Below are 14,602 nucleotides of genomic sequence, written 5' to 3' on the forward strand. Positions count from 1 at the left end.
AAGGAGTAGGGCCTCAAGCTGTCCCCCTGGGTAGAGTGCCGTGGCATCACAGCTCACAATAACCTCCAACTCCTGGGCTCAAGCAAGTCTCCTGCCTCCGCCTCCCAAGTAGCTGGGACCACAGGCACCCACCACAATGCCCAGCCATTTTTTGGTTGCAGCCATTATTGTTGTTTGGTGGGCCTGGGCTGCATTCGAACCCGCCACCTTAGGTGTATGTGGCTGGTGCCTTAGCCACTTGAGCCACAGGCGCCAAGCCTAGAGTATGAATGTCTTAACTTAATCACTAAGAGAATGACATGAAGGTTATGTTAACCAGTCTGATGAGCGTATTTCAAAATGTATATGAAAACAGCACACTGTACCCCATGATTGCATTAATGTACATAGTTACGCTATAAGAAATAAAAAAAATTAAAAAATAAAAAAAGTCATACATCATGATCAAGTAGACTTCATCCCAGGGATGTAAGGCTAGTTTAACATACTCAAGTCCATAAATGTTATCCAATGCGTTAACAGAAGGAAAAACAACAACCATATGATCCTCTCAATAGATGCAGAAAAAGTATTTGATAAAATCCAGCATCCTTTTCTAATTAGAACCCTTAAGAGTCCAGGCATCCTCAAACTACGGCCCACTGAAGACATTTATCAAGCCCACCAGGTGTTTTTGTCGCTGCTGCCTGTCCTGCTTAGCAGCCGACTCGTCCTGGGGCCCGCAGTCCGGCCTTCCAACAGTCTGAGGGACAGTGAACTGGCCCCCTGTTTAAAAAGTTTGAAGACCCCTGGATAGGCATATGTGGCATATTTCTGAAACTGATCAAAGCTATCTATGACAACCCCACAGCTAATATTTTACTGAATGGAGTAAACTGAAAGCTTTTCCTCTCCGAACTGGAACCAGACACGGTTGTCCTCTGTCACCACTACTATTCAGCATAGTTCTGGAAGTTTTAGCAAATACAATTAAGCAAGACAATGAAATACAGGGCATCCAAATGGGAGCAGAGGAGGTCAAACTCTCCCTTTTTGCTGACAATATGATCTTATACTTAGAGAACCCCAAAGACTCAACCACAAGACTCTTGGAAGTCATCAAAAAATACAGTAATGTCTCAGGATATAAAATCAATGTCCACAAATCAGTTTTGCCTTTGTATATACCAAAAACAGCCAAGATGAGAGGCTAATAAGGACACAATTCCCTTCACCATATCTTCAAAGAAAATGAGATACCTAGGAATATACCTAACAAAGGAAGTGAAAGATCTCTATAAGAAAATTATGAAATCCTAAGAAAGGAAATAGCAGAGGATACTAACAAATGGAAGAACATATTATGCTCACAGCTGGGAATAATCAACATTGTTAAAATGTCTGTACTTCCCAAAGCAATCTACCTATTCAATGCCATCCCTATTAAAATGTCAACAGCATACCAAAATTTGGAAAAAATGGGCAGCGCCTGTGGCTCAAAGGAGTAGGGTGCCGGCTCCATATGCCAGAGTTGGCAGGTTCAAATCCAGCTCCGGCCAAAAAAAAAAAAAAAAATTTGGAACAAATGATTCTGTGTTTTGTATGGAACCAAAAAAACCCCCCAAATAGCTAAGGCAGTTCTTAGTAATAAAAACAAAGCTGGTGGCATCACCATACCAGATCTTAGGCTGTACTACAAAGCCATAGTGGTGAAGACAGCAAGGTACTGGCACAAAAATAGAGACATAGACATTTGGAATTGAATAGAAAACCAGGAAATGAAACTAACACCTTACAACCACCTAATCTTTGGTAAACTAAACAAGAATATACCTTGGGGGAAAGACTCCTTATTCAATAAATGGTGCTAGGAGAACTGGATATCCACATGTAAAAGACTGAAACTGGACCCACACCTTTCATCACTCACAAAACTGATTCAAGATGGATAAAGGGCTTCAATTTAAGGCATGAAACAATAAAAATCCTCAGATAGTATAGGAAAAACACTGGAAGATATTGGTCTGGGGAAAAACTTCATGAAGAAGACTGCCGTGGCAATCCCAACAACAAGAATAAATAAATGGGACTTAATTAAACTGAAAAGCTTCTGTACAGCTGAAGTGACAACAACCAAAGCAAACAGACAACTACCCAATTGGAAAGGATATTTGCATATTTTGAATCAGACAAAAGCTTGATAACAAGGATCTATAGAGAACTCAAATTAATCCACACGAAAAAAAGCCAACAATCCCGTATGTCAATGAGCAAGAGACATGAATACAATCTTCTTGAATGACTAACATACACATGAAAAAATGCTCATCATCCCTAATTATTAGAGAAATGTAAATCAAAACCACCCTGAGATACCATCTAACCCTAGCAAGAATGGACCACATCACAAAATCTCAAAGCTGCAGGTGCTGGTGTAGATGTGGAGAGAAGGGAACACTTTTACACTGCTGGTGGGACTGCAAACTAACACCATGTTTCCCTGAAAATAAGACCTACCCAAAAAATAAGCCCTACCAGGATTTCTATGATGGGCTGCACAGCCACGCCATGCATTTCAACACAGAGAAAGCCCCTGAAAATAAGCCCTAGTGTGTCTTCTTGAGAAAAAATAAATATAAGACAGTGTCTTATTTTCAGGGAAACACGGTACAACCTTTTTGGAAGGAAGTATGGGGAACCCTCAAAGAATTCAAGCTAGACCTCCCATTTGATCCTGCAATCCCATTACTAGGCATCTACCCAGAAGGAAAAAAATCCTTTTATCATAAGGACACTTGCACTAGACTGTTTATTGCAGCTCAATTTACAACTGCCAAAATGTAGAAACAGCCTAAATGCCCACCAACCCAGGAATGGATTAACAAGCTGTGGTATATGTACACCATGGAATACTATTCAGCCATTAAAGAAATGGAGAATTTACAGCCTTTGTATTAACTTGATGGAAGTGGAACACATTATTCTTTTTTTTTTTTTTTTTTGAGATAGGAGCCTCAAGCTGTCCCCCCTAGGTAGTGTGCTGTGGCATCACAGCTCACAGCAACCTTCAACTCCTGGGCTCAAGTGAGTCTCCTGCCTCTGCCTCCCAAGTAGCTAGGACCACAGGCGCACGCCACAACACCCGGCTATATTTTTTGGTTGCAGCTGTCACTGTTGTTTGGGGGGCCTGGGCTGGATTTGAACCCGCCACCTTGGGTGCACGTGGCTGGTGCCTTAGCCTCTTGAGCCACAGGCGCCGAGCCAGGAACACATTATTCTTAGTAAAGCATCACAAGAATGCAGAAGCAGGAACTCTATGTACTCAATTTTGATATGAGGACAATTAATGACAATTAATGACATGGTGGGGGTAGTGGAAGGGGAGAACAGAGAGAGAAAGGAGGAGGGAAGGGTGAGGAAAGGAATAGCAGAGAGAGGGAAGGAGGGAGGGGGGTGGGGTCTTGGTGTGTGCCATACCTTTTGGGGGCAAAACATGATTATAAGAGGGACTTTATCTAACAAATGCCATCAGTATAACCTGGTTTCTTGTACCCTCAATGAATCCCCAACATTAAAAATAATAATAATAATAATAAATCCAGGGCAGAGACCACAGCTCAACGGGTAGGGTGCTGGCCACATACACACAGGCTGGCCAGTTCAAACCCAGCCTGAGACAGTTAAACAACAATGACAACTGTAACAAAAAAAATAGACAGGTGTTGTGGTGACTGCCTATACTCCCAGCTACTTGGGAGGCCAAGGCAAGAAAGAATCATATAAGCCCAAGAGTTTGAAGTTGCTGTGAGCTGTGACGCCACAGTACTCTACTGAGGGCAACTCGGTTAGACCCTGTCTCAAAAAAAAAGGTAATAAATCCAAATCCTTTGATATCAATAAAGACAAAAATAGATGTCCAATACCCTACACATAAACACACCCCTACACTCCAATAATAGTTAAAAGAAGAATTTATTCTTCTATTTCCAAAATCTCCACTTCAGACACATGGAGGGCTGGAGGGAATGCACACCACAGGGTAACTATGCACAATGCAGGCAAGGCTGACAGCACATAACCCTGCAGACAGCAGCTGGGAAGCACTCAAGCTGAAGACAAGCCCCACATCGTGAACACATCTACTTCTACAGGTGTCCTCCTTGGGGATCTGAGGGACCTGGGGTAGTGCTACTCAAAGTATGTCCATGGAAACATGCCAGGACATGAACTGAGTTTCCCTGGTTCCCTACGTCCTTCACATAGCAATTAAGAGTGTTCAGAAAGCTCAACAGCAATTAACAGAGAAAATTTTCTCATATTATTTTCCTAGTAATTCATTTTTAATATATTTTACAACAATATCGATCTATGACAGATTAAAACCAAATAAACCAACAGGGTGTCCTGAGAAGCACAGCCCTAGGGTATGAAAATACTGTACAACAATGTTCATTACAGCAATCTTTTCAGTAAAAACTAGAAACAACCTAGATTGCCCAACAAGTAGAGAATGGAATATTCAACACCCCAAACCAGCATCTAATTTGCATCAATCAACATAGACAATCTCAAAAATCACTGACATATATATAACATACAAAAGTGATACAATACTGAAGCATGTACACGTGTGAAAGCACAGCAATTCTGCTGAGAAATAAATACCAAATTCAAGATGGAGCTTCCTCTGAGCAAATGGGAAGGGGAAACAGGAGAAAGCCACACACACAGTTAACTCAGTACTTAGAAAATAGTCTTTGTATTAATAAAAAAGATTTGTTACAAATAAGACAAATGTTAAGATTTGACAAAGCTAGGCAGAGGATACATGCACACTGACTGTACCATTCTCTAAAATTTGGGTATTAGAAATATTTCTTTTAAAGACACCAAAAAAAAAAAGCCAAAGAAAATAATACATTTATAATAATTGCAAAAAGAAGAGTTACAGAGTAACTCTAACACAGTAATACAAGAGACAAAATTTAAACTGAAAAAATTAAGAAAGACTTTTCAAGCAGGGTGCAGTGGCTCATGCCCACAGTTCCTGCTCCTCAGGAGGTAAACTGGGAAGAAGGAGCCCAGGAGCTGGAGACTGCAGTAAACTATGATCTGCACTGCACCCAACTCTGAAAAAAAAAAATTAATGAAATAAGAAAAGAGACCAGGTGTGGTGGCTTATGCCTATAGCCCTAGCACTCTGGGAGGCTGAGGTGGGCTCAGCACCCATAGCTCAATGAGTAGGGTGCCAGCCACATACACCAAGGCTGGTGGGTTTGAACCCGGCCCAGGCCTGCTAAACAACAATGACAACTTCAATCAAAAATATCCAGGCGTTGTGGTGGCTGCCTGTAGCCCCAGCTACTTGGGAGGCTGAGGCAAGAGAATCGTTTAAGACCAAGAGTTTGAGGTTGCTATGAACTGTGACTGATGCCACGGCACTCTACCGAGGGTGACATATAGTGAGACTCTGTCTCCAAAAAAAGAGAAAGACAACCATGCCCAGCACTAACTCTTCCAACACAGACACCCCCTTCATGAATATTTATCTTTTTAATTTCACCAAATGTACTTTAAAAAAAAAGAGAAACAATGAACATTCAAAGAGAAATAATGAGCATCTTCTCACCAAAAAAGGATTCAACTGAAATATAACTGCTGAAACAATTGATAAAACCCTAAGAAAAGTGTTACCATCACATCTAGGCAGGTTTAGGTCTTTAAGAATAGGCTAATTTGGCAAGGCACAGTAGCTCAAGCCTGTGATCCTAGCACTCTGTGGGGCTGAGGCAGGGGGACTGCTTGAGCTCAGGAGTTCGAGACCAGCTTGAACAAGAGTGAGACCCAATCTTTACTGAAAAAAGAAATAAAAAAACTAGGCAGGCATGGTGGCAAGTGCCTATAGTGCTAGTTACTTGAAGGCTGAGGCAAGAGGAATGCTTGAGCCCAAGAGTTTGAGGTTGCTGTGAGCCATGACACCATGGCACTCTACCTAAGGTGACAGAGACTCTGTCTTGAAAAAAAGAAAAGAGTAGGCTGATTTAGAAAAGAAAAACTACAGAAGACAAACTTTAAGCTTTCAGCTAAACTAAGGGCCTCTGTAAAACTTTCTCTTGACTACATATTACTACTATATTTTATGATGCATGTTATAAATTATAGAGTTAAAATATAACTATATTTTAGTTAAAATATAACTACATTTATTTATTTTAAAAATAAAATGACTATTTTAACTTACCATCCCACTGGAATTATTTATTCCATTCATATTAATTTTTGTTACAAATCTAACTGATGGAGGAGCTTCTGGGTATTTAGGTCCACATTCTACTTTCAAGCTATATATTCTGTTTTCATAATTTGTCTGGAAGGCAAAAAACAAAAGAACAGTCAAAATAACAAATTTTTTCCTAAAAAAGAAGAAAAGCAAAATATGAATAACTTGATAAGACAGTGTTTATGATTAAGAATTTACTTTTCTACATTCAAATTTATTTGACCTATATGGTTAGAAAAAAACTATAGCAAGCATACTTAAAAAGCAGAGATCTTATAAAATTAAAATAGTCTACAAAGTATATCAATGTGATCAGAACTTGCTTTTTTGAAATGCAAATAATACCTACAATAAATTAGAAGGAAAAACAAATATTTAAATTTATATTTTGCTAAAAAGTTTACACTAGAGGAATGACTTACCTTATATCACACATATATGAAGGTTCACATTTTCCAGGACAGTCCTGTTCATTCCTATTGTCTCAATATTAGTTATTAATAGTGCCTCTTTTCATTCTCAAAGGGTCTTGTTGGATAAAAATGTATATGACTATCCTACTTATACAGCAATCAGTAACTTCTAGCAAAAGGGAAAACACCATATTATACCATCTTGCAGCAATAAAACATAATTATTTCTTGTCTATTAGATATACCTATATTACTACTTCATTAATTTTGTGGTTCATTAAACTTTACCATTATCAGAATTTAGAGACCCATCAGCAAACTTTACATTTATGGATCATTTTAAAATAGAGTTTCCGGCTCGGCGCCTGTGGCTCAAGTACCTAAGGCACCAGCCACATACACCTGAGCTGGCGGGTTTGAATCCAGCCTAGGCTGGCCAAACAATGACGGCTGCAACCAAAAACTAGCCGGGCATTGTAGCAGGCGCCTGTAATCCCAGCTACTAGGGAGGCAGAGGCAGGAGAATCACTTGAGCCCAGGAGCTGGAGGTTGCTATGAGCTGTGATGCCATAGCACTCTACTCAGGGTGACAGCTTGAGGCTCTGTCTCAAAAATAAATAATAAATAAAACAGAGTTTCCTTGGCTTGGTGCCTGTAGCTCAATGAGTAGGACGCCAGCCACTTACACTGAAGCTGGTGGGTTCGAGTCCAGCCCAGGCCTGCTAAACAACGATAACTGTAACCAAAAAATCGCTGGGCACTGTGGCGGGCGCCTATAGTCCCAGCTACTTGGGAGGCTGAGGCAAGGGGATCACTTGAGCCCAGGAGTTGGAGGTTGCTATGAGCTGTGACCAGCACTCTACCAAGGGTGACATATTGAAACTCTGTATCAAAGGAAAAAAAAGGAGTTTCCTGCTCACATGTGATAGCTCATGCCTTTTAATCCTAGCACTTAGGGAGGCAAGGTGGGAGGATCACTTGATGCCAAGAGTTCAAACCAGCCTTGGGAAACCTACATACTGAGATCCCCGTCTCTACAAAAAAATAAAGAAATAAAAATAGCCAGGCTTTGTGCCTGGTATCTGTAGTCCAGTTGCTCAAGAGGCTGAGGCAAGAGGGTCATTTGAGCCCAGGAATTCAAGGCTGCAGTGATAATGACCACACCACCACTGCTGTCCAGCCTGGACAATAGAATGTGACCTTATCTCTAAATAACAAAAAATAAAATAGCGTTTCTTAATCATGCAGTTTTATTAACATTAGCACCTTATAAGACAGCCATTATAAAGCAGACTTAAAGCTTCTAGATTATGCAGGACTTATTTTCATGTCTATAAATTAACTCTACCTTCTCCTATGGTTCTTAATCACTTGGTTAACTTTCTAGTGTAACACTAAAACGGGGAAGTAAAAAGTAAGTGAAAGTGAAAAATTCAATACACGATGCCTCCTATGTAAGACCAGGGAAAAAAGAAGCTAATAAACCATTTACAAATTTTACTTACTCAAACTAATCCCTTTCCTACTCCCAAGTGGAGGTCAGATTTACAATATTAACCCACTATAATGTAAAACATATGCAGTAAATCTCATATATGTTATCAAACGTTTCAATATTTTAAAAAAGAGGTGTAATAAACTCATCCAAATTTAAGAGCAAACAAGTCATAATATGCCCAGCACTTTCACTATATAAAAATATACTTTCACTGCATAAAAAAAAGACTAAAATCAGACATCTCAAGAGAGTATCTTGTCTATGGTTCTCCAATCTGGATGCATATCAGAATCCCACTGTAAAACATGTGTTCACAAAAAAAGACTTCTATAAGAATGCTCATAGCAGCTTTACTTCTAATGGCCAGAAAGTAGATAAAACTCCAAATGTTCATGAAGAGGAGAACTAATAAACATCATTATAGTGAATGCATATAGTAAAATACTACTCAACAATAAAAGGAAACACACTCCTATGTCTGACACAACATAGCTGAGTTGCTCAGACTTTATGCTGAATAAAGAAGTATAACCCCTGGTTAGGTACAGTGGCTCATGCCTGTAATCCCAGCACTTTGGGAGCACAAGGTGGGCAGATCGCCTGAGCTCAGGAGTTCCAGACCAGCCCAAGCTAGAGTGAGACCCCATCTCTAAAAATAACCGAGCACGGTAGCGGGCACTTGTAGTCCCAGCTACTCGGGAGGCTGAGGCAAGAGAATCACTTGAGCCCAAGAGCCCATGCTGTGAGCTATGATGTCAGAGCACTCTACTGAGGGCAACAAAGTGAGACTCTGTCTCAAAAAAAATAAAAAATAAAAAATAAATTTAAAAATGAAGCATAACCCCAAGTGTACCCAGCATGATTTCACTTACCAAATTTCTATAGCATGTAAAACTCTCAGATGCAGGAAGAAGGGTAGGATGAGAAAGGGAGCTTTCTGGGGTGACAGAAGTGTTCTGTATCTCAATAGAGATGTAGGTACCAAGCTACATTTGTCAAACTCATGGTAAGAGAATTCACTATATGTGAATTCTACTTCAATTTTTTAAAATTAGAAAAATCCCTAAGCTAACCTATTAATCTAATTCAATGCTTACAGTACATATCACTCTAACTTTTGACATCTTTGCTTAATTTTATCACTTCTAATTTTTAAATTAACAGCTAAGTTTTTTTCTTATCTAATGATGGCAAGAGCAAGGCGCAGTGGCTCACACCCATCATCCCAGTACTCTGAGAGGCTGAGGTGGGTGAACAGCCTGAGCTTAGGAGTTTGAAACCAGCCTGAGCAGGAGTAAGACCCCATCTCTACCAAAAATAGAAAAAGGGTAGCCAGGAATGATGCTGCCTATAGTCCCAGCTACTCAGAAGGCTGAAGTAGGAGGACTGCTTGAGACCAGGAGTTTGAGGTTGCTGTGAGCCATGATGACGACACTGTATTCTACCCAGGGTGACAGAGCCAGAGTGAGAATTGCACTCTCTAAAAGAAAACAAAACAAAAAGAGCAAACAGAATGGAGAGCAATAAAAGGAACTAATATTTATCAGGTACTCTATTATCTGATCATTATTTCACTTAATTCTCACAACCTTTACATTTTAAAGATGGGGACAGTACCTTCATTTACATAAGAAAACTTGGAAAAGGTGCTAAAGCTGGTCTAACGCCAACAAACACTGCTGCAGAAAAATGCACACAAACACATAGAGAAACAAAACTGTTAATCATATAAATCCAAATAAATACTAGAACACCATAAAAATCTAGGGCTCTTAGCCAATAAAATACAAAAAATAAAAAACATGTAACAGTACGTTCAGGTAAGAGTTTTTCCTAGTATCCTGGCTGGATGTTAATACTCAAAGTAGAAGACAACATTGCTCTCAATATCACATATTCCAAAGAGAAAACGAGTGGCATAAGACACAAACTAGTGTCAGTTTTATGAAAAAGCTACTGAATGTAAGCTGCAACCACCTGCTACAGAGAGGGTAATAAAAAGGAGAAGGTATCCGGTGGTGAACAGAGTCCACCTCCAGAACACCAGGCCCCTGCAGGGCACTGCCCTTCCATCTCTGCCTAGCACCAAAGGAAATGACAGGGGGTTCAGGACATGCTACCCCAAAATACAACACCATGGCAGAAGCAAGGTCACTCTCATCTTCTCCTGTAGTCATCTTCTTCTCACTCTTTCTCCCCTGTAGCAAGTCCCTAAACCTAGCTGACCTCCCCCTGAAGTAATTTGTGCCTTATACCCAGAGAGGTGGACAGAAACACAGAAGAATCTTAAGAAACAAGCCTTGGTAACTTCTCCCAGTTTATCATATTGTTTGTTAACATTAGATCCATTCATGCTTCTGCACCTACCCACTCTTCATCAAACTTAACACAAAAATACAGTTTTTCCTGTTTCTTTGGGTCTTCATATCTGATGCTTTCATGTCACATAAAACTCAAAAAAGAATGTATGTACTTTTCTCTTGTTCATCTGTCTTTGATCACAGGTACTTTGGCCATGAACTTTGTGATGGGTGAGAAAAAAATATTTTGTCCCTTGCACCTCTAAGATCATGACCCATTGGGAGGGGAGAGCCCACGGCAACACCCTGTCTACGTGCCCCATGTTCCCCCCTAGCTAGGAGAGAAGCAGTAGAGGGGCAGCCTTTGTGCCCCTCTGTGGGCCCTAACAGCCAGAGCTTCTGGAGGTTCAGTGACAGCTGAAAGGGCAACTAGCTTGGGGAATCCTGCCAGGGACCGCAGCTGGGTGAAACACAAGCCTCCATGTCCTAGGGCTGTGCTACAAGATCACTGATAAACTCATACACAAGCTCCAGAACACCCTCACTGGAAACAGTGGCTGGAAAAAAATCCAATCTATATTTCAAATTTACATTCCACCAAGTTCTGACTGTTTAATCTTCTAAGTATTAATTCAGAATGTTCATAAGTTATAAGCACTTTTTCCAATCTAACAGACCACAGCAGTAATGTTCACCACCAACAGAGAAAATCAAGGTTTTCACAAATAGCAATTTATAAAAAATTTTAAGTATCAATATTAAATTACCTTCCTCAGATTGTCTTATGGAAAAATAAGAGCAAGGAAGGAAAGAGAGAAACTTTTAGGAGTATATGCAAATTTTATAAAGGAGTATCAGAAAATGATATAAAGATGCATTAATTCATTCTCTAAAGTTATCACTGCTAATTATCATTTTTCTTTTGTAATAAGAGGAAATCTAACCAACAGGAAACACCTGAAATGCTCTCATTGTATGGCTGCAACCAGTATACAAAACCAAAGATTAAAAAAAATAAAAAAAAAAAAAACTGTGTTCTTTCCAGAAGTCAAAAACATTACATAATATACTTTTCAAAGACTTACTGCAGAGAAAACAGTGAAAGGGACCTTTGAGTAAGAAATGTAATGCAGAAGAAAGAACTTCCAATCCAGAAAAAAAATTCTGAATAAAAATACAAACTTTTCTTTTTTTGGGAGGGGGAGACTTTTTTTCCCTCTTCCAAGTAGTCGGGACTATCGGCACCTGCCACAACACCTGGCTATTTTTAGAGACGAGGTCTCACTCTGGCTCAGGCTGGTCTCAAACCTGTGAGCTCAGGCAATCTATCTGCTTTTGCCTCCCAGAGTGCTAGGATTACAGGTGTGAACCACCACACTAGGCCCCTAAAAATAAAAACTTCATCAACCTGAGGAAGACCTAAGAACAAAACACAATGGGCCAGGTTCCAGTAACAACAGTAGAAATAATGTAAGAATCATAGACTTTATGTATTTTATAGATAACAAATTGAGACCTACAACATTTCCACAGCATGTGAAATGTCAGAGGGCAGAGAGCAAAGTACACTCAATATAAACAATTCATAACAGAAACCCTCTGTTAGGCCAGGCCAAGTGGCTCATGCCTATAATCCCAGTACTCTCGGTCACCTGAGCTCATAAGTTCAATACCAGCCTGAGTTAGACCAAGACTCTGTCTCTAGAAAAAAATAGCTGGGTGTTGTCCTAGCTACTCCGGAGGCTGAGGCAAGAGAATAGCTTGAGCCCAAGAGTTTGAGGTTGCTATGAGCTGTGATACCATAGCACTCTATCAAGGGTGACAAAGTGAGACTTTATCTCAAAAAAAAAAAAAAAGAAAAAGAAAAAGAAAAGAAAAGAAAAAGAAAAAGGAACCCTCCATTACACGCAAGGGGGTTAGTAGTATGTTACATCAAAATGATTATTTGTTCTTCCCAAATATCCCCCTCCATTTCCTCACCTTTTCTCCTCTCTATCTGGAATGTTCTCCATCCCCATCACCACCTTCTCAAATCCTACCAGTCAGTCCTTTAGGGCTCATTCCAAAGGCAACTTCCTCCACTGTTCAGCCTTCCTCAATTATTCCAGCTAGAAGAAACATATTCTACAGTCCCGTAGTGAACTTGCTCTGCCATATTTAGAATCTGTCATCTGTACTGATGTTTTCTCCTTTACTAAACTGCAAACACTTTATGGCAAATGACCATATCACCCTTCTTCCCCCCAATCCTCCAGATCAGGTGTCCTCAAACAGGGCCACATGCAGCCCGCTGGGGGGGGGGTTGTCACCACTGCCTGTCCTGCTTAGAAGCCAACTTGCCCAACAGTCTGAGGGACAGTGAACTGGCCCCCTGTTTAAAAAGTTTGAGGACCCCTGCTCCAAATAATCAAGCAACATACCCCGCACACAAGAAGCAACAATAAATAAATACAAAGTAAATTTAAAGGGAGGAATTATTTTAGTTAGATGTTATCATAATTGCTTATTTTAGTATCAATAGTATAAAACTGATTATTCTAAATGACAATAAATAACAAAAAATATATATAATTTATAGCACTGACCCTTGGTGGCCCAATAATCATGCCCGTCCACCTTGTAAGTGTCATATCTTCGTCATCTTCAAGGCCCCAGCTAACTGTACCATCACCTACTCCTTTTTGTCCTTCTTCAAGTTCTTCCAACAAGCGAAAATTACGAGGAACTTTAACTCCTATACAAAAGAACGTCAATGTAAATGTAAAAAGCTCATAATTATAAGAGCTACACATATTTAAGTTCAGCTTTTACCAAATTAATCTTTAACACTTATTTCCCCAAAGATAAAATTCCCTTTAAGAAGCATCTGTCCCGGAAAATACCAAGTCTAAAAGCCCCTCAAAATGAAAACCCTAAGAAAGTACTATATCAAACAGTAACAGCAGTATAGAATGTATATATCAATTCCTAATTCATCAATTTTACACTGATATAAATCAACCATAAGGAAATCATCATAAAGTAAACATTTTCCCTATTTGAGGTTTCTGTTCCTTGCAAGGACTCCACCATCAAACAGGTTACGACCACAAAGTTTGTAAGTGCTAACATTCACTAGTAAGTACTTTTTAATGATTTTTCAAAAGAATTATATTTCTTAGAAAATTCACTCTAAGTTCTATAATGCTGAGGTGGCCCCACCTACAGTCCCCAATCTGCCTCTTCACAGCTCCTAACCAACAGGATCCCACCTCTGTCACCCAGCACCATCACTTAAACCATCACTTGGTAGTTACTCAATTAAAAAACAAATCACTATTCCTAACAGTTTCTCAGAAAACACCCTTTCCTCTTTGTCTCACTGTTTAAATTCTTCACAATCCACTAATCCTTCCCACGCCTCCACTTCATGTCATACATGTTTCTACTCTTCTAGACTTCATCCCTCCTTACTTTATTTCTAAAATCTTTTTTTGAGAGAGAGTCTCACTCTGTCCCCCTGGGTAGAGTGCTATGGTGCCATCATAGCTCACAGCAACCACAAACTCCTGGGCTCAAGTGATCCTCCAGCCTCAGTCACCCACCACAATGTCGGGCTAGTTTTTCTAATTTTTAGCAGAGATAGGTCTGCTCTTGTTCAAGTGATCCTCCCACCTCGGCCTCCAAGAGAGCTAGGATTACAAGCATAAGCCTTATTTCTAATATCTCAACACAAAGAAATCTCTCTGCGTAGAATCTCCTAACGTTTCACATTCCCACTCCTCCATTCTAACCTCCAATCCCAAATCCAACCACAATTATCCCAATTTTTTACAACCTTTCCTAGGACTACTGGTCTGCCTCCCAAAGGATGGACCCTGTGGCCTTCCATTGCTATACACAGCACTGAACATAAAACACCTTCCAACTCCATCACACAAGTCTATAAAAATTATGTGAATGCACTCTAAATCCTCTCTCTGGCTAGGCGCCTATGGCTCAAGTGGCTAAGGCACCAGCCACATACACCTAAGGTGGCGGGTTCAAATCCAGCCAGGGCCCACCAAACAACGATGGCTGCAACCAAAAAATAGCCAGGCGTTGTGGCAGGGGTCTGGGGTCCCAGCTACTTGGGAGGCTGAGGCAGGAGACT

At 40.1% G+C, this 14,602-nt stretch overlaps 1 protein-coding gene across 1 annotated transcript in view; it reads right to left on the reverse strand.

Annotated features, from left to right (window-relative positions):
- Positions 1-14,602, reverse strand: part of UBE2V2 (ubiquitin conjugating enzyme E2 V2) — a 51,233-nt gene that overhangs the window by 19,513 nt on the left and 17,118 nt on the right. Inside the window, exons 2-3 of the mRNA XM_003802208.2 lie at positions 13,056-13,204; positions 6,221-6,346 (exon numbers count right to left, since the gene is read on the reverse strand). Of these exons, the coding sequence (XP_003802256.1) occupies positions 6,221-6,346; positions 13,056-13,204 (275 nt within the window). The remainder of the gene's footprint in view (positions 1-6,220; positions 6,347-13,055; positions 13,205-14,602) is intronic.

The sequence above is a fragment of the Otolemur garnettii genome, unplaced genomic scaffold, assembly GCF_000181295.1.
Source record: "Otolemur garnettii isolate 467f Iridium unplaced genomic scaffold, OtoGar3 scaffold00237, whole genome shotgun sequence".
In the NCBI taxonomy this organism is placed as follows: domain Eukaryota; kingdom Metazoa; phylum Chordata; class Mammalia; order Primates; family Galagidae; genus Otolemur; species Otolemur garnettii.